The sequence below is a fragment of the Zootoca vivipara genome, chromosome 5 (genome assembly GCF_965207765.1).
Source record: "Zootoca vivipara chromosome 5, rZooViv2.hap1.1, whole genome shotgun sequence".
Taxonomy (NCBI): domain Eukaryota; kingdom Metazoa; phylum Chordata; class Lepidosauria; order Squamata; family Lacertidae; genus Zootoca; species Zootoca vivipara.
Window position 1 is genome coordinate 23,014,132 of NC_142588.1, and position 18,350 is coordinate 23,032,481.

At 43.5% G+C, this 18,350-nt stretch overlaps 1 protein-coding gene across 3 annotated transcripts in view; it reads left to right on the forward strand.

Moving 5' to 3' along the window:
* The window catches only part of PHYHIPL (phytanoyl-CoA 2-hydroxylase interacting protein like), an 82,985-nt gene that overhangs the window by 17,462 nt on the left and 47,173 nt on the right, over positions 1-18,350 (forward strand). The window contains exon 1 of one of the 3 annotated variants that reach the window (XM_035138044.3): positions 14,210-14,539. The exons of the other annotated variants lie outside the window; for them this stretch is intronic. Coding sequence (XP_034993935.1) covers positions 14,434-14,539 — 106 coding nt within the window. The 5' untranslated portion in view covers positions 14,210-14,433. Of the gene's footprint in view, positions 1-14,209; positions 14,540-18,350 lie in introns of those variants that run through there. 3 annotated transcript variants of the gene reach the window in all.

An 18,350-nucleotide genomic window follows, 5' to 3' on the forward strand; every position in this document is an offset into this window, starting at 1 on the left:
CATTGAAATTCAATTAATGCGTTCCTATGGGCAAAAAAAAAACCCAATGCATTCCTATGGGATTCGCAAAACGAATTTTTCACAAAACGAATTGACTCACAGAACGAATTAAATTTGTCTTGCGAGGCACCACTGTATCTTCAAAATCGCGATTTGCAATTCAATACTTCTCATGTGATCTAAGGTTAAACACTCATGTGTCAGCTAGCAGAAAACAATAGTTAATTATCGACTCAATTAAAGCTCAAAGTTCCTTAGAATACTGCAGTGGAATTTCCACAGAATTACCAATACACATTTAGGCATTTTCCAATTCAGTGTCAATTTAATAATTACCACATTCTTAACATATGTCTGAGTCTCCCACCCATTTCCATACACCTAGTTTGAAGGACCAAGTGAACATCCTGTTGTGCTGCAAGCTCGTATTATACTCACCAGTTCTATAAATAATATTTTGAGTACCACTATTTGGCTTCATCGACAAACACACTTTTTCATGTTAATAGGCATCATGTAGAATAATCATTGGGAAGTTGAATACTTTGCTGTTCTTCCCTGATCAACAACCTAATTCTGTCCACTTGCTCCATTCCTCATGGACAATCTTGCCTTCTCACCAATATTTTGCAGGAAGGAAGAAGCTTTTCTGCAGGCTTCTTGCAATACATTTCCTGTTCCTTTGTTCAAATGCTTCTTCCACTGGAATCTTTTTTTTCTTCATTTGGTTCCGTTCACCAGCCAGCCCTCCCTTCCTTGAAATTTCTACAGCCACTTGTTCTACTGTACAGAGGTAAATTGAAAAGCAGCTTAAAGGTTAACCTTTACAAGCTTATCTCTCCGTAAGTATAGGAAACCTCAAAAGAAATCCCTGCACTTCCTAATGGTCTCAAGAACCATTGGTGGCCCCTGGATCACAACTGAGGGGCCACTGTTATTATAGGATTTGCAATGCTTTACATAACATTAGTTTTCATTTATGGCTGCTGAGAACCTGTGCCCCCAGTATTTCCCCCAAGCACAACAAATACAATTTATTTATTTGATTTTATTTATTAAATTTGCATACCCTTCATCCAAAGATCACAATGTGGTTTTAAAAAAAAATACAAAATGAGAACGTAAAGTACATAATAATAATAATAATAATAATAATAATAATAATAATATTTTTTTAAAAAAAAAACAACAACCACCCCCCACAAACACATTTAAAAGGTGATAGAATGATAATCATTCAAAGACCTGGTTATAGAGAAACGCATTCGCTTGGCACCTAAAAGGAGATTCCCTAGGGGAGCATTCCGTAAACAGGGAGCCACTGCGGAAAATGCCCTTTATCATGCCCAGACCTCTCATGGAGGAGGTACACAATGATTGCAGGATCCGGCCCAGATCATATGGGGAGAGGCAGTCCTTAAAGTATTGCAGCCCTGAGCCATTTAGGCCTTTATAGGTCAAAACCAGCACTTTGAATTGAAACCCGGTGCATCCAGGCTAGGATATGTGTAATGTGCTGGCATTAGTAATCTCAGTAGACCTATTTTAGCAAGACATCATACTTCCCAAGAGGCTTTTTATTAGCTAAATGTAAACAGCCAGTTCCTCCTCCTCTTCTTCTTCCTCTTCCTCCTCCTCCTCCTCCTCCTCTGCTCTTCCTGCAAAATCTGATACAAATGGCTTTAAAGCAGCATCTTTGCCCTCTAGAACAAAACTGTCTTTTGAGCTCTTTGACATATTGATTAACATGATTTTTCAAAAAAAAGCTTTTAATTTTAACAAATGGGCTGCAGTTCAGTTGCCACCTTCAGCTTGGCAGGCCTGTCATCTAGTTCAGAAATACTTGCCACCTTAAGAAAGACTTGCCATTCAGATTCGTTTTCTATAGGCTTGCTTTCTATGTCAATGTGTTGTAAAATGGAACTCGGGCGTAACAGAAGAAAGGTAAGCCTAGCTCAGCCCCCTCTTCCAGTGTTAGGAGCTAGAAGATGAGCGGAATCCAGTTACTATATCTAGCAAGGCATTCAATAATGTTTCCACATGGCCACAGTATGTCCTAAGGGAAATTACGGGTCATATTGGCTTGAATCAAAATGCAGTTGAATAGATCAGAACAACAGTTAGTAATTAAAAATGTTGCTCCACCCATTCAAGAACAGGCACCTAGCAGCATCCTATATATAAAAAAAGTTTAATCCTGTTTTCCTTTAACATATTTATAAAAAGAGGATAAATTATGGACACAATGCACTGGAAGAAAACTCTTCCTTCATAACAATCTATTGAAGCTGTGCCATTGCTTAACTTCCATTCATTTCAATGGGACTTCTGCAAACATTCCTCTTTCCACATACCATGCATAAACATAAGAATTCAGCTTCAGCTTTCCCTGCAGTTGCTCCCAATCTGTTTCACTTGTCCATAATATCACGTCTTAAAACTTTGCCTCCCCAGGATAAAAAGCAGATTTATGGTTTGGGTGGGCAACACATATATGTGGATTTAGATATCACAGTCAGTGTATACAAATGGTCCTGTTAGCTGGATTATGAGCAAGAGATTGTTAAAGGAGTCAAACTCTCTAAAAGAGTACAATGTACAATGAATAAAATAGAATTTTGCCTACAATAATTATTACGTAAAAGCTCTGTTTGGTCCTCGGCACAAGATGAAGGAACCTCCAGATTGCTCCATGTTCAATATCGGAAACTCTTTCCTCACATTACCTGAATCTCCTCTAAACCTCTTGGAAGCACCTATTCCTTAAAAAGCACAGAATGGCTACCCAGTTTTCTCTGGGAAGTCACACTTTACTAAGGAATAAGCCGACAGCAGGTCCGGAATCTGTGGCCTGAGTGATAACAGGCAGGGATTCTGCTTCTACATGTGTTCCACCCTCAAAATATTAATCAAAGGAAAGGGATTACAGATTAACCAACCAGATCAGCAAAAAAAAAAAAGGTCTGCTGAAGCACACTAGGGCCATAGGATGCCATGTGATAAGAGCTGACACTTACAAAAGTGCCTGGATTAGTCTTGTTCTCTGCTTTAAACAACAAGGAGACTTGGCTTGCTGTTGGTCTTTGCCCCAGGCTCTGTCCACAATTTTGATATCCTTAGAGTTGGGTCGAAAACATCTTCAGAAAGGATGCAAAAGACTTGAAATGCTGCTTTCTCTACTCAGCATTACACTGCAGAGTACCACAGCTAGGTGTACTCTACTTTACAGATTATATACAGTGGTGCCTCGACTTATGAATTTAATCCATTCCGAAGGCACCTTCGTAAGCTGAAAAATTCGTAAATTGAAAAACTCCATTGGAAACGTGATTTCCCATAGGAATGCATTGAAAACGGAAAAATTCGTAAGTCGAAAAATCCCTATCTAAAACCACCGTGGTTTTTTCTGGATGTTGAGACATTCGTAAGCGGGTGGCCATTACCCCCATTCATAAGTCAAAAAATTTGGTTGTCGAGTCGTTCGTAAGTCGAGGTACCACTGTAATAGCAAACATACCAGTACAGTACATTTGCTTCTGTGTGTGCCTGCAGTGGAGAGTTCTAGGGCCCTTAGTGCAAGTAACCATTGGATATGTTGAGCTTAAAAAAAAGAAAAAAAGTTAAGCATATGCATACATTATATTTTTGCATTGGGATGCATTAAAGCAATGCATGTAAATACACTTGTATCTAATTATGAATGTATGGAAAACCGATCAGGTGGTTGTTATGGCAAGCCTTTGTAGACTTGAACACCACTCTTCCTCTGACAGTCTTCCCATTATATAATGTGTCATTTTTGCTAATCACTGTCAGGTATAATTTATCAAGGGAGAAATGTTTTGATTACATGCTGAGGTTTCAGTTTTTTTATTTTTAGCATACATAAGACCGTATCTCAGACAGCTATTCCCGGTTAGAAAGAGAGTGTTATACAATACTTTCAGGTGCATATAAATTCAACTGGGACAGAACCATGTGGTTTGTGGCTTGAAACGATGGCACATTGGACCATTTCCTTTGCCAGCTATGCAACCCCAGGGTCTTACCAGCAGAACATCACTGTCAATTACTTGCAATTGCTTCCGAGGGAGGGAAGGAGCAGGTTGCTATAAAAACACGGCTGGTGTGTTCAGTTTGGCTTGACTGGTCACAAGGTGTGCAGATCTACCCTGGTGTAACTCCTGTCCACACTACAATTAGGTGTGATGGTCCTACTTTCAGGGACAAGAATAGCTGTTTTACAGCAATACAGCATGGCGGTTTATAGCTGCTAGGAAATGACAGCTCTGCCAGAACATTATGGATGGCCCAGGTGCCATATGGCTGGTTATAATCATGGCTCCTTAGAAAAGCAACTGCATTTGAAAAGGCCCTCTTGCCGCTGAGTGGTTATGCACACAGGTAAAGTCCCATTTAAAAATGCTGGGGATTTAGCTGTGCAAAACTATGAGCAGGACTATAATCTTAAATGCCAATTAAGAGCCTGGGAATTTAATTAACGCAGGCTATTAGCATCTGAAATATGAGTCTGCAGAGCATAACACCGAAACAGATTTCTCAAGTGTGTGACTCTTGCTCATGGGGGAAATCTCGCCGGTAATAAAAATAAAATAAAACACACTTTTCCAGTGCTGTATGGCATGGTCCACTTTAAATTGCTCTAAGTTTGTGAATACTGATAAACACACCTCAGTCTCTGAATGGCAAGACATGCCAGGGGTTCCAAAACTTACCCAGGGTTTGGTTACCTTGGAATGAAGGTCAGTGGAGACTGTGGTATCCTTAGGATTCGTCCCGTTTTTTACACATACATGCAACCAGAGCATAGGATGGAGGGCTCATAGCATTAACATCCCAACAGAAACCTTTAGGTTTCCAGGGAAGTCCCAAGCCACACACGCACACACCGGCCTCTTGCTCTCCAGGTGAGCTGGGAAGAGGCCTGCCTATTTATTTCTATGGCAACAGAAGAACCTCTTTGGACATGCAAATAGCAGTACTTAACTGGTCAGCTAAGGCTATTATCTTACAAAGAAACTTGCCTGGCAGGTTCAGCAGCCTCCTGGATTCTAAACCTCACTGGATACAGGATCACAGGCCTGGAAGGGAACCATAGCTATCATTCAGAATGACCCCACCAAACCTATTTTAGTTTGTACCCAGATACTGCAAGCACAAGTCAGTACAGAAGTGTATGATAACTGCTTGGACCCGAGCATGGGCGTACCCAGGATCAAAATGGGGGGGCACGCCAGCCACGCCCCCCACCCCCAGCCACCCAATTGGCTGGTTGGTAATGACATGGCCGGGATCCCCCAGGAGGCGTGGTCAATATCCACCACCCCCTGAGGGAAGGGGGCCATTTCCAGCCGTTGCCGAGGCACACGGAGCCACCCGCATTTGTGCTTCTGCCTCGCCCGCTCCTTTACCAGCAGCAGTGACAAAAACGAGGCAGCAGCAGTGAAGCATGCAAATGAAGTGTGGCATAGCATTGTGGGGCAGCGCTTTCTGTCCTGTGCTCACTGTGACTTGAAGTAGTGTGGGCTGAAGTTGGTCCAGGTCCCAGTTTCCCTTGACGGAGGCAGCTTCGCTGCCGCTGCTGCCATTTTGCTTCAGCCGAGTAGGCAGCGTTCCTGCCTGTCGTGCTGTGCTCTCCCTTTTTTGCTTCTGGGGGGGCTGCCCCCCCTGCCCCATGCTGGGTACGCCCATGGACCCGAGACTGGGTGTTTAAGACTTTGTTTTGGCATTTCTGAATATGTTTTAAACTGTTCACAGTAGTTGTGGAGGTTTTTTTTGTAATGGTTTTATGTTGTTTTAATGGAGGTCTCGTACACCTCAGGTAGTGTGGTTGCTGACCTTGAGCCAGACATCTTGGAGAGTGAAGTCAAATGGGCCTTAGAAAGCACTGCTAATAACAAGGCCAGTGGAAGTGATGATATTCCAGCTGAACTATTTAAAATTTTAAAAGATGATGCTGTTAAGGTGCTACACCCAATATGCCAGCAAGTTTGGAAAACTCAGCAATGGCCAGAGGATTGGAGAAGATCAGTCTACATCCCAATTCCAAAGAAGGGCAGTGCCAAAGAATGCTCCAACTACCGCACAATTGCGCTCATTTCACACGCTAGCAAGGTTATGCTTAAAATTCTACAAGGCAGGCTTAGGCAGTATGTGGACCGAGAACTCCCAGAAGTGCAAGCTGGATTTTGAAAGGGCAGAGGAACCAGAGACCAAATAGCAAGCATGCGCTGGATTATGGAGAAAGCTAGAGAGTTCCAGAAAAACGTCTACTTCTGCTTCATTGACTATGCAAAAGCCTTTGACTGCGTCGACCACAGCAAACTATGGCAAGTTCTTAAAGAAATGGGAGTGCCTGATCACCTCATCTGTCTCCTGAGAAATCTCTATGTGGGACAAGAAGCTACAGTTAGAACCGGATATGGAACAACTGATTGGTTCAAAATTGGGAAAGGAGTACGACAAGGTTGTATATTGTCTCCCTGCTTATTTAACTTATATGCAGAATTCATCATGCGAAAGGCTGGACTAGATGAATCCCAAGCTGGAATTAAGATTGCCGGAAGAAATATCAACAACCTCAGATATGCAGATGACACAACCTTGATGGCAGAAAGCGAGGAGGAATTAAAGAACCTTTTAATGAGGGTGAAAGAGGAGAGCGCAAAATATGGTCTGAAGCTCAACATCAAAAAAACCAAGATCATGGCCACTGGTCCCATCACCTCCTGGCAAATAGAAGGGGAAGAAATGGAGGCAGTGAGAGATTTTACTTTCTTGGGCTCCTTGATCACTGCAGATGGTGACAGCAGTCACGAAATTAAAAGACGCCTGCTTCTTGGGAGAAAAGCAATGACAAACCTAGACAGCATCTTAAAAAGCAGAGACATCACCTTGCCGACAAAGGTCCGTATAGTTAAAGCTATGGTTTTCCCAGTAGTGATGTATGGAAGTGAGAGCTGGAGCATAAAGAAGGCTGATCGCCGAAGAATTGATGCTTTTGAATTATGGTGCTGGAGGAGACTCTTGAGAGTCCCATGGACTGCAAGAAGATCAAACCTATCCATTCTTAAGGAAATCAGCCCTGAGTGCTCCCTGGAAGGACAGATCGTGAAGCTGAGGCTCCAATACTTTGGCCACCTCATGAGAAGAGAAGAATCCTTGGAAAAGACCCTGATGTTGGGAAAGATTGAGGGCACTAGGAGAAGGGGACGACAGAGGACAAGATGGTTGGACAGTGTTCTCGAAGCTACGAACATGAGTTTGACCAAACTGCGGGAGGCAGTGCAAGACAGGAGTGCCTGGCGTGCTATGGTCCATGGGGTCACGAAGAGTCGGACACGACTAAACGACTAAACAACAACAATGAAATCATCATTTCGGAGTTGTGTCTTTACACTAGGTCAGGATATAAATACTCAAATAAAATATTTGTTTCTTAGTTTTGCATCTGGATTGGTATGTTAGGCAACGCTGAGAAGCTATTGATTAAAGTAGTGATGATTATTGTATGGTGGTTATTATATAAGAAAGAAAAGACAGGGTGCAGCAAGAAGGATAAATTAAATACACCATGGAAAATGGGAGGGGAAGTTGGGGAAAAAACAAATAGAAGTTTATTATGTTTTGAATTGGATATGTGAATTTTAAAAAATTTAATAATATATTAAAAAGTTGTGGTTTTATGTAGTTGTTGTTGTTTAGTCGTTTAGTCGTGTCCGACTCTTCGTGACCCCACGTATGTAGTTGTAGCCCTCCAGTAATTGTTCAGTTACAACTCCCATCTGCCCCAGGTAGCATAGTCAATGGTCAGGGATAATGGGAGTTGTAGTACACCAGTATTGGGGGCGGGGGGGCACAGGTTCTCAGTCTTTGCCTTAAACTGACAAAAATGAATTTCTTTTTTTAAAAAAATTGTTTTATTTTTTTTCATGCTTATTTCCATGCTTATTACATACAAAAAAAACCCCCAATACCGAAAAGGGTACAACTTAAGAGGCGAGGGAAAAGGAAAGAAAATAAAATTTACACAATCTGTTAATAAGATGAAAATTATGACATAAATTTGTGATTGCAATTTCATGTTACAATAAAAATAAAAATCTCATTATCTTTTAGACCCGACCTCCCATTTATTCCTTAATTCTTTTTACATGAATTTACTGCCATATCAAAATACTATTTTTATATTACTGTAATATTTTCACAATTTATAAATGTTTATATTTATAAAAGCAATTAATAAAAACTGCTGGGATCACTCAAAAGCTGCTACAGATTTTAACATGGTATAATTTTGTTTAAGAAGCCCTCCCATTTTGATGCAAATTCAATTCTTGGTTTGTTTGTTTTTTTCAGATCGACTATCTAATTCCGCATATTCAGTCAATTTTTGTATCCACTCTTGTCTAGAAGGAATTATGTCGCTCTTCCACTTTGTAGCTATAAGAACTCTTGCTGCCACTGTTGCATACAAAAAAAAAGATCTTTTATTTTTTTAGGAATATCTGAATCAGTAATGCCCAACAGGTATGCCTCTGGTTTCCTAATAAATGAGATTCTTAACATTTTTTCTAGTTCAAAGTGGATTTCCTCCCAAAATTTCTTTATTTTGCTACATTGCCACCATATATGGTACAGTGAGCCTGTTTGGTCTCCACATCTCCAACAATTACTTTGGCTCCTTTGTACATTTTGGCTAATTTCCATGAAGTTAAATACCACTGGTATGAATTTCGAACAACCAGTGGTATAGGAAGATAAAGCAACGCAGCAATGATGGCATGCTTTACATAAAAAAGACAGTTTGAATGTGGGATATTGCCCTGTTTCTCCCCTAATTTCTTCCTCCCTCACTCCTCCTTACTGAGAGTGTAATGAATCACTGCCAGCCAATGAATAAATGAAATTCATCCTTCCACTTTTACCTACACATCCTCTGCTTCAATTGCTTCATTCAGTTATTAGTTTCTTCACCTCCTCCACTGACTCCGTTATCTGTCCTCTTAGGCTGTAGCTCATTGTTGCATCTTGTCTGTGACCCATCCTTCTTTTCACTCACAGGGCTTGTAGTTTTCACTCCAGTTTACTCCTTTCCAAATTTGTTTTATGATTCAAAAATCTGAGAGAAGATAAAGAAGGGAATAAGAACAAAGAACCCCTCTCCTCCTTTTCTTAAATGAGGGGCACTTAGAAGCATTCCTGGAAATGTGATCCCTTTTATCCCTTCTCCAGCTCTAGCTTTTAGTGTGTTGGACATTTTTTGCTTTCCGTCTTGATATTCAGTCAGAATCCGAGCCCTAATACAACTCAGTAAAACCATGTGGTGTTATGGGAGTTCTGTTGCACTGTGTCAAGTTAGAGGTGGCAATGTTTGTAGACTTTTCACTGCTTTGATTACTGATGGCTGACGGCTAGTAGTTATTGGACACACCCATCTGTGTAGGCAGGAACAAAACAGTTTGCTGGGTTTTGCAGTATCTAGGGAAGGAGAAAGTGAAGAATATCTGAGCATTGCTAACACCATTTGTCTGAGTATTCCTCATTGAATATTTGTAAATAAACATATCACAAAGGTGCCATGAATCTCTCCAGTACTGTCTCCTCACAAGGAAAGTGATCCTTGTGTAAAAGGCTGCCCCCAAAGCTTTGTACCTCTTGGCGAAGCGATGAGCGTGAAACAATATTTTCATCTGAAGCCTCTATGGTGGTGTCAGCAAATGGTATACTGAGCAAGATATTTAAAAAATGTTCATTTTTTAGAACAAAAACTCACAAGCTGGTTCCAGTCCTTGGGGAGGGACTGCTAGCAAAAAAGGCACCAAATGTGTTTATTGGAAAGTGAATTGCTATTTGCTAGGAAATGGACCGAGACCAACTCATTTCAGAAGTGTTCGCTGGACAGCTGGTAGCCACTTCTAGGCACAACTGAGCCCTGATCAGCATTTAAACCAGTGACCTAGAGGTGAAAATCCCCGTATCCTGTTATCACCCCACTAAGCCAATGCAGCACTGTAGAATTTGTCATCTTTAATCTGTATTTATTGGCTTTTAATCAGGAGAAAAGCTGAAATATGTTCAGCAGCTGAGTGAATGTAAATTCTGGTCGGATTTCTCTGGTGGTGGCTCTCTCTATACCTTTTCCTCTTGTTCTTTCAGCCTCATTGACATTCATGAAATTCTATCAGCAATTTGCACCCAAAAGCAAATCAAGGTGGGTGGGTGGGTCAGGGCAGACATGAAGCTGTGTTTTCAACAAAAGAACAGAAGAATTCCCCCAGCCTCTCTTTGCAGTTTATTTTCCAACTTTCTGTATACAACATACTATGTGTTGCTTTGGGTTGTTGTTTTTTTAACAGGATTTATTACCCACCCTTTACCACATAGTCTCAGGGAGTGCTACAGCAATAAAATAATATAAAGTTAAAAAACAAGTGAAACATACTATGCTGTGCTAGGGTTTGTTTATATACTCTCCAAAGGCAACCCCAAAGCAGAGAACGGCGTATTAATCCAAAAGAAAGACAAAAAGAGTACAATCAATCAATCGAAACAATATAAAAATGCAAAATACTGATCACACTGGATATGCATTCATGATCTGCCCCAATGTTCTCAGCATAGACATGGCCCCCAGCATCCCACTTAACACTTAGAAGTATAGCTACGGTATCCCTCTTACAGGGAAGCTTTTTTAGGGAAGCTTTTAATGTTTAAGAAATTAGTGTATTCTAATATTTCTGTTGGAAGCCGCTCAGAGTGGCTGGGGAAACCCTGCCAGATGGGCGGGGTATAAAGAACAAATTATTATTTATTCATTCATTTATTTATTTATTTATTTATTTATTACACACACACACACACACACACACACACACACACACACACACACACACGCCATTTCTCCAGGCTAGGAGCAAGCCCATCCACAACCAATCACCCATGGGTAGTGCCTTCACCTTCATCAGACCCCTAAGGACCAACCTAAAAGGGAACTTCCATCTGGGGTTTCCCTGCTGGAGCTGGGCTGTTTGCGATGACTCACCATCAATGGTGGCCTCCAAATACATAGACTACACCAGACGTCCCCAAACTAAGGCCTAATCGCCTTCTAAATCCGGCCCACGGACGGTCCAGGAGTCAGCATGTTTTTACATGAGTAGAATGCGTCCTTTTATTTAAAATGCATCTCTGGGTTATTTGTGGGGCCTGCCTGGTGTTTTTACATGAGTAGAATGTGTCCTTTTATTTAAAATGCATCTCTGGGTTCAAGGGCGTACCCACCACGGGGCAAGTTAGGGCAGCTGCCCTACTCTAGAAGCAGGGCTGGTGGGCAGAGGCGGAGCACAGCCCGGCGGAGCGCGAGTTCGCCATTCCCGCCACGCCGCACCCTCCCTCCAGCTCCCCGGCGCGCCCTCAGGCAAGGCCAAGCGCGGCGGGGAACCAGGGAGCGCGGCGCAGTGGGCGGGAACGCCGAACTCGCGCTCCGCTCCGCTGGGCTGGGCTCCGCCCACCAGCCCTGCTTCTAGGGAGGGGCACAGCCCGGCGGAGCGCGAGTTCGCCGTTCCCGCCCGCCGCGCTGCGCCCTCCCTCCAGCTCCCCGTCGCGCCCTCTGGCAAGGCCAAGCGCGGCGGGGAACCAGAGAGCGCGGCGCGGCGGGCGGGAACGCTGAACTCGCGCTCCGCTGGGCTGGGCTCCGCCTCTGCCCACCAGCCCTGCTTCTAGGGAGGGGCACAGCCCGGCGGAGCGCGAGTTCACTGTTCCCGCCCACTTTGTGGCCCCTCCCCTTCCGTGCCTTGGCCCCTCCCCTTGCCCCCCCTAGTTTTAATCCTGGGTACGCCCATGTCTGGGTTATTTGTGGGGCATAGGAATTCTTTTTTTTTTTTCAAAATATAGTTCGGCCCCCCACAAGCTCTGAGGGACAGTGGACAGGCCCCCTGCTGAAAAAGTTTGCTGACCCCTGGACTACACCCTTGGAAACTAGATTTTGATATGAAAATCACAGTCAGTCATACACTCTTTTGATTTGAAATTGATGTATTTGTTGTCATTTTTGCAATGTTTCTTGGATAGGTCATTAAATTGCCTCTGGGGGTTTTCTTTAGTTTTCTGCATCTTGGCTTTTTCTTTTTGCACTGGCGTCAAACGATGCTTCTTTGCACTTAACTTTATAATGCATCGCTCAGTATCTTTTTTTTCTCAGGACTGATTCACAGGTCTGCTGCTTTTTATATTATGATTATTAATTAAATTTATATACCGCCCTTCATCTGAGCATCACAGGGCGGTTTGCAGTATAAAAACGCAAAAGTACATAATAACAAAACAATACCCCTCCCCACACATAGATGGTTTATTTAGCCTAAAGGCTTGGAAGAAGGTGGTTTCCTACATGGAACCAGCCTAGAAATACAGAATGCAGCCTTATGAGGAAGGCAACACCTGGCCAGTAACAACACCAGATACTGCAGCTGCTTCCTGGTAGCTATTTGTGTGAGCAGAGTGCCTATCTTTGCGTGATGCCAGATCAGACATTATTTCTGTCACGTGACTGCATTCCTACAGACCTTTGGATAGCTCCTCATGGAAGCACCGTGAAGGCTATTTCACATTTTGAAAAATAACTGATGCACATTAAAGCCATCAAGTGATCAGTATGCATGGAGGCACTTGCCTTCAGAGCCATGCAGAGGGAGGTTCTTCTCCATGGAATTTCATTACTTACTGAAATTCTGTTGCTTTCTCTCTCATGAAGAGTGGGGCAGAAGAAAAGGTTGCAGGGTAGTAGGATGGGCACTTACACATCACCAAATGAGAGGACAAAAGAAAAGCAGATCTGTATAAATCCTGCAAATGCTAACTTGTACATAGTGATGCACACTTGGAAACAATAACTGCCATTTAAATAGAGTCACAATCCCCCTCAATATAACAGTGTAGCTGTTGTGTCTGCTGTCTGGTCAAGTGCTTATTGTCAATGGGCAACTTTGAGGGTCTCCCTTTTTAGGGTTCTTCGAACTTGGCTTGGACAGGCAATCTGCCAAAATGAGGACCCTAGGAAGTTTGTAATATGTGAGCTGGCTTCAAGTGATTTGTCCTCGAGTATAAAATGTGGCAGAATGGGAGGAGGTGAAGGTGACACTTGGCAAGTGTCCCGTGAAAGACTACAGAGGAAGTCCAGGCCAAGGCACCACTCTCTGGGGAACAAAGCGGGTTAAAAATAAGAAAAGGAATGCATGCAGATCATTCCTCCAAAACCAGGGCCATTTTTTCCTTGTCTGCAAGATCTCTCAAGTATTGTTTTCATTTCGGCATATGGCTTTATTTTTATACGTATCAAAAGAAGATCGATTCCGTAGCCACGCTATTCACATCAAAGCAACATACCTATCCAAACCTAGGATGAATTGCTGACGTCGAACAACTACATCGCTATTTAAGGCAGCACGCTTTCCCTAACCAAGCGATAGGGAACATAATTCGAAACGTGCTGCGGCCCATTGTCCTCCCCCGCACCGCACCCCCAGCTCAGGAACTGGCTTGCCTAAATAACTGAGGGGGAGGAGCCAAGCGGCTCTTCCCGCCAAGAGCAGCGTTGCTTGGGCGCAGAAAAAGGCGGGAACTGCGTGCTCGCGCATTGGGGGAATTAGAACTTTATTTGCAGCTCCTGCTGCTGCTTTTAATTCCCTGATAAACCCATTACATAAGGAGCGACGGGGAGACTTGAGGCGCCCGCCGTCGCAGCTCCCCCTCCCTCCTCTGGGAGAGGGGGAAAGCTGCCTGCAGGCAACGCAGTGCATTGCGTTACATGCACCGGGGTGGGGAGGGGTGGGAGAGAGAGATCATGATGTCGGTGCAAGCGCCAGCCTTGACTCAGCAAGAGTGGCGCGCGGCCCCTTTAAAGGGCCAGCTTACCGCCCCCCCCCCCGCTCGCTCCGCCAGGCTCAGGCGTGCCGAGCGCGAGCGGCGTCTCTCCCCCCTCCCCCCTCTCCTCCCTTGCTCTCGGCTCCATTGCAGGGACAGGCAGCCGGCTCTCGCTTTCTCCCCCCCCCCCGTCCGCCGCGCGCGCCTGCCTTCCAATCCGCGCCCGCCGCCCGCCTGCCAGCCAGTCCCGGGGAGGGAAGGGAGAGAGAGAGCGCGAGAGCGCGCACGCCCCTGCTGCACCCCGCAGTTTCGCAGCCAGCCTGGAGAGACGGAGACAGACAGGGAGGGAGGGAGAAGGCGCACCAAGAGAGAGTAGCTGCTGCCGTCGCCGCTGATCGCAAAGCGTGCGCCCCCCTCCTCCTTTCCAGCGCTCGCTTTTCCCCCCCATCCCCTGACAGCCCCCTGTTTCAAAGGGGGGAAAAGGGAAGAGGGTAAAAGAGCAATAAACCCGAAAGGCAAGAAGTAGGAGGGTGGGGGGCGCGGGAAACAATGGAGGTGCCTCGCCTGGATCACCATATGAGCAGCCCGAGCAGCCCCTGCGAGGATGTCATCAAGAACCTCAGCTTGGAGGCGATCCAGCTCTGCGATAGGGACGGTGAGTGGAAGGTGCGGGGCTTGGTTGGGTAGGGAGGGGGAGCTCATCTCAGCGCAAAGCGGCCCGTGCTCTTGCTGCCGCCGCCTCGCCCCACCCCCATCGGGCTTGCTAATGCGAAATTAATCCCCCCCCCCGCGTATGGCTCTTTGTTGCCACCCCATCTACCCTCTCCAGCCGCCGCCCCCCCATCCAATCTTGCGCGGGGTTAGATGTAAATGTCCCCCTCCATCCCTGGCATTTAAGAACAAAAGAACAGTTATTTGTTTTTTAAAAAAGGAGGGGTCGCACCTTTATAGAGGGAAACCCCTCTATAAGGTGGGGGGGGGTAGTTCTACGCCTTGCAGAGTGCTTGCCTGTTTCGAGAATTGGAAAGGAGCAGCAGCTGCATTCAAACGTTAATTAACATTTCCGGCTCTGAGAAACGCGTGTTTAGGCATGCATTTTCACGCGCACAGCCACTCCGAGTCCGATTGGGATGATCACTTCTTGCAAAGCCATGATCTCGAACTCCAGACACGAACCCGATTGTGGCGTCCTGAATTATTATTAGAGTGGGGGGTGAGGGGGTCGTATGTTCTTAGCTCTCTCTTATTTATTTTACTAATGAAGAAACTTGTCAAATCGCACAGGCGTAGTAATTCAACATAAATGCCACCTGAGGGGTGCAAAAACGCCAGGCTTTGTGGCGGTAGTACGGGGTTTGGTAACGGAAAAGAGAAAATGAGAGGTTTGTATGTTTCAGCACCATGGACAGTTGCAGCCTCTTTTCTGGACTGTGGCGGAAGTTCGCTTGGTGGAGTCTGATCTAATGCAGAATTCTAGACTGATGCAAGCGATTTTGTGTGCTAATGTTAAATCCTTTGTTCCGTACTCCAGCAGTTAGAAATTTTGATACGGAGGGAATAAGGGAGTAGTCATAGCGAGAAAATCTTAAAAGCAAGGAAATGTGACAGTGTTGGCTTGTTAATGCATACGTATTCTGCTAAGTGGCATGGTTAAAACTAATAACAAAACTTAATCTGTTAGGCAGAGTGCAAAAGGGTTGTTTGAGCAGCAGAAACCCAGGCATTTGTAAGGCTGTGTAATAAAGAACAGGGAACAACCAATTTACATACTGATGTACCACACTGAAGATTAGCAATTAGGAGTGTGTTTAACATTAATTCTATACAATTATGTCTCACTTCATTGTAGAAGCACTGTGCTAAACAGCAGAATAACCTGTGTTCAGAAAGTAATACCCTAGAGTTAATTTACAGAACACAATTTAATTTTGTATTCATTTGCCTACCTTACATTGTTCAACATCTAGTAATTCAAAACAACTTAAAATTATTTTAAATAGTATCTCCTAGCTTAAAAGTAGAAAAATATGGCTTATATGACAATGAACTATACCACAAGGTTTTAGTACTCTGAACATTTGGTGGTTTAATGTTATATTTCTTCTGTCTACACATATTATTTTGGATGCATCTGCAAGCAAGTTATTATTGAGTAGTCCCATTTGTGCCAGTTGAAGTACTGTAAAGTTGGTTCAGGACTGCAAATCAAGTAGCGCAACAAATTTGCTATATACCCTAAAAGCTTGGTTATAATGGGCCTTTTTAGCACCAGGCTTAACCATTCTGAAGCTGAATATTTGTCAAGTTTTAGTTTTAACATTGTGTTCAGGAGTGTGAGTATAATGAGCCATTTCCATTTCTACTTGAGTTCCCACAATTGCCATGCAGATTTCAAGGATTATATTTTGGGTTACAAGTACAATGGCATGAAAACCCATGTTAAGGGAAATGTTCCTGTGTTGGTGTGGGCAGCAACAAAGCAATACTAGCTTTCATTTAATAGATACAGTAGCATAATTGCCTTAAATTGATTTAACTATGTCATTTCCACAAAATATTTAACAGTGGTTGCATTCGTGCATCCCAATAAGCTAGGGTTGCTGGCTTACCATAGTTTATTGTGAACAAGCCTCACACTGGTGCATCATTCCCACTTTGCTGTTCCTCTGATGTGGGTGGAAAACAAACCAAGAAGCCATAGTCAGTTTTAATTCAGTTTCAAACCATGGCTTGTTGTTTACTTATGAACCTCTGTCTTGTCAAGGATCCTGGGCTGGGATGTCACAGAAAGCCAAGCTTAATTGTGGCTTCCTAGTTTGTATCTTCTATTTGCGTCAGAGGGAGGGGTGAAGTGAGAGTGAGTAGGCAGCATTCATCAGCACACTGCTCATTCACGATAAACCATGACAAGCCACAAACGTGACCAGTATATATATTAGTCATAGCTGTGTTTGGTAACAGCAGATATTTTGAGATGGGGGTAAATGGAAGGCTCACGTAGTTCTCTGCCGTTTTTGCTTGTCTCAAAGTGTAGTGAAGCTTGCAAAGTTAATTGTAGCAGTCTGCTAATTGATTGTTGTGTACAATGAAGCAGGGTTACACTTTTTAGTGTGATTTTGTTTCCTCCTGATCTTTAAGAAAAAGAAAAGCTGGCTCAAAAAAAAAAAGATATTGGGGAAATGCCAGTTCCTCCCCACAATAGATTTCGTGCCTAGCTAATCCTCATACATACTAAACTCTGATGGCTGTGATCCTTAAAAAGAACTCTGCCAGTGCAAGGCTCATTAATCCCATTGCCTTTCGAGGTAGGGCATTATTCCAAATATTACAGGCAGACAGAAACATGTGCAGGCTTCATGCATAGAAATTTTACCACGAGTGTGCCGAACCTGATGTGGGTAAGTGCATTTGAAACATACTTTGCTTCCAACAGGTGGCACTTAAGACTCAAGAATACCTACATGGAAAGACAAAATGGGATAAATGGACCCAACTTTCCAGGAGAGCAGCATATAATTAGTTGCTTCTAAGTGCAACACCATAAAAAATGACATAGCATCTCTTCTAAAGCATCATGGGGTGCAATCTATCAAGCGGTGTTGCTGTACAATGAGCATTTTGATAGCTCATGGGCAGGGCTCTTGTGAAAACTCTACTGAAATGAATGGCTATTTCACAGCACCAATTGTAAGGGAGACTTGAATATGATCTTTGCAGTTCTCGTCTCTTTGAAATCACTGGGTGTTCAACTCTTCCCCAGCTGACCGATGGTTTAAACTGACTAATGTTTTCATTTTATGGCTGTAGGCCCATTTGATGTGTGCGAACCTCACTGAAATCACCAAGTACATTGTTGCAGTCCATGTTACTGTTTTGTTTTCGTGTTGAGAAAATAGCTGTTTGGAATTGGCTTTCTTTTAACTTGCTCAAGGTGACTCTAATGAGACAAGCACTTAATGATGGCCACTGACAATGATGTGCATCTGAATGTGAAAAGGATAAAGGAACACACGGAATAACAAACATTATATTCCGTAGTATTTTAACCTACTGCTGTGTAATGGAGATGTTAGCTCTATAAATTTAGAACAGCTCAGTTCTTCTACAATCTCATTTGAAAGTTTATTTGATTTGAAAAGTTGCTTGCTTGGTTACCCTCTAGACCCGATGTATAGAAAACGTGAGATGTCAGGATCCTAATATTAGACGTTTGAAAGAAAATAGTCTACCTGTTGATAACAACAAGACATTTATGATGTGACATGCATTTATTTTCCATTTCTCACTTTTCCAACTGTGTTGCCACCCTGAAGGCCGAACCGAGAATCTAGAATACTAATACATTCCAGACGGAAAGAAATATGATTATTCCAGAGATATGCAGACTCTTTCTGTAGATAGAGTAGGACTCCATTTTCCTATCAAAATGTTCTTCAGGTGGTCCACATCCATATTAATCAAATTAA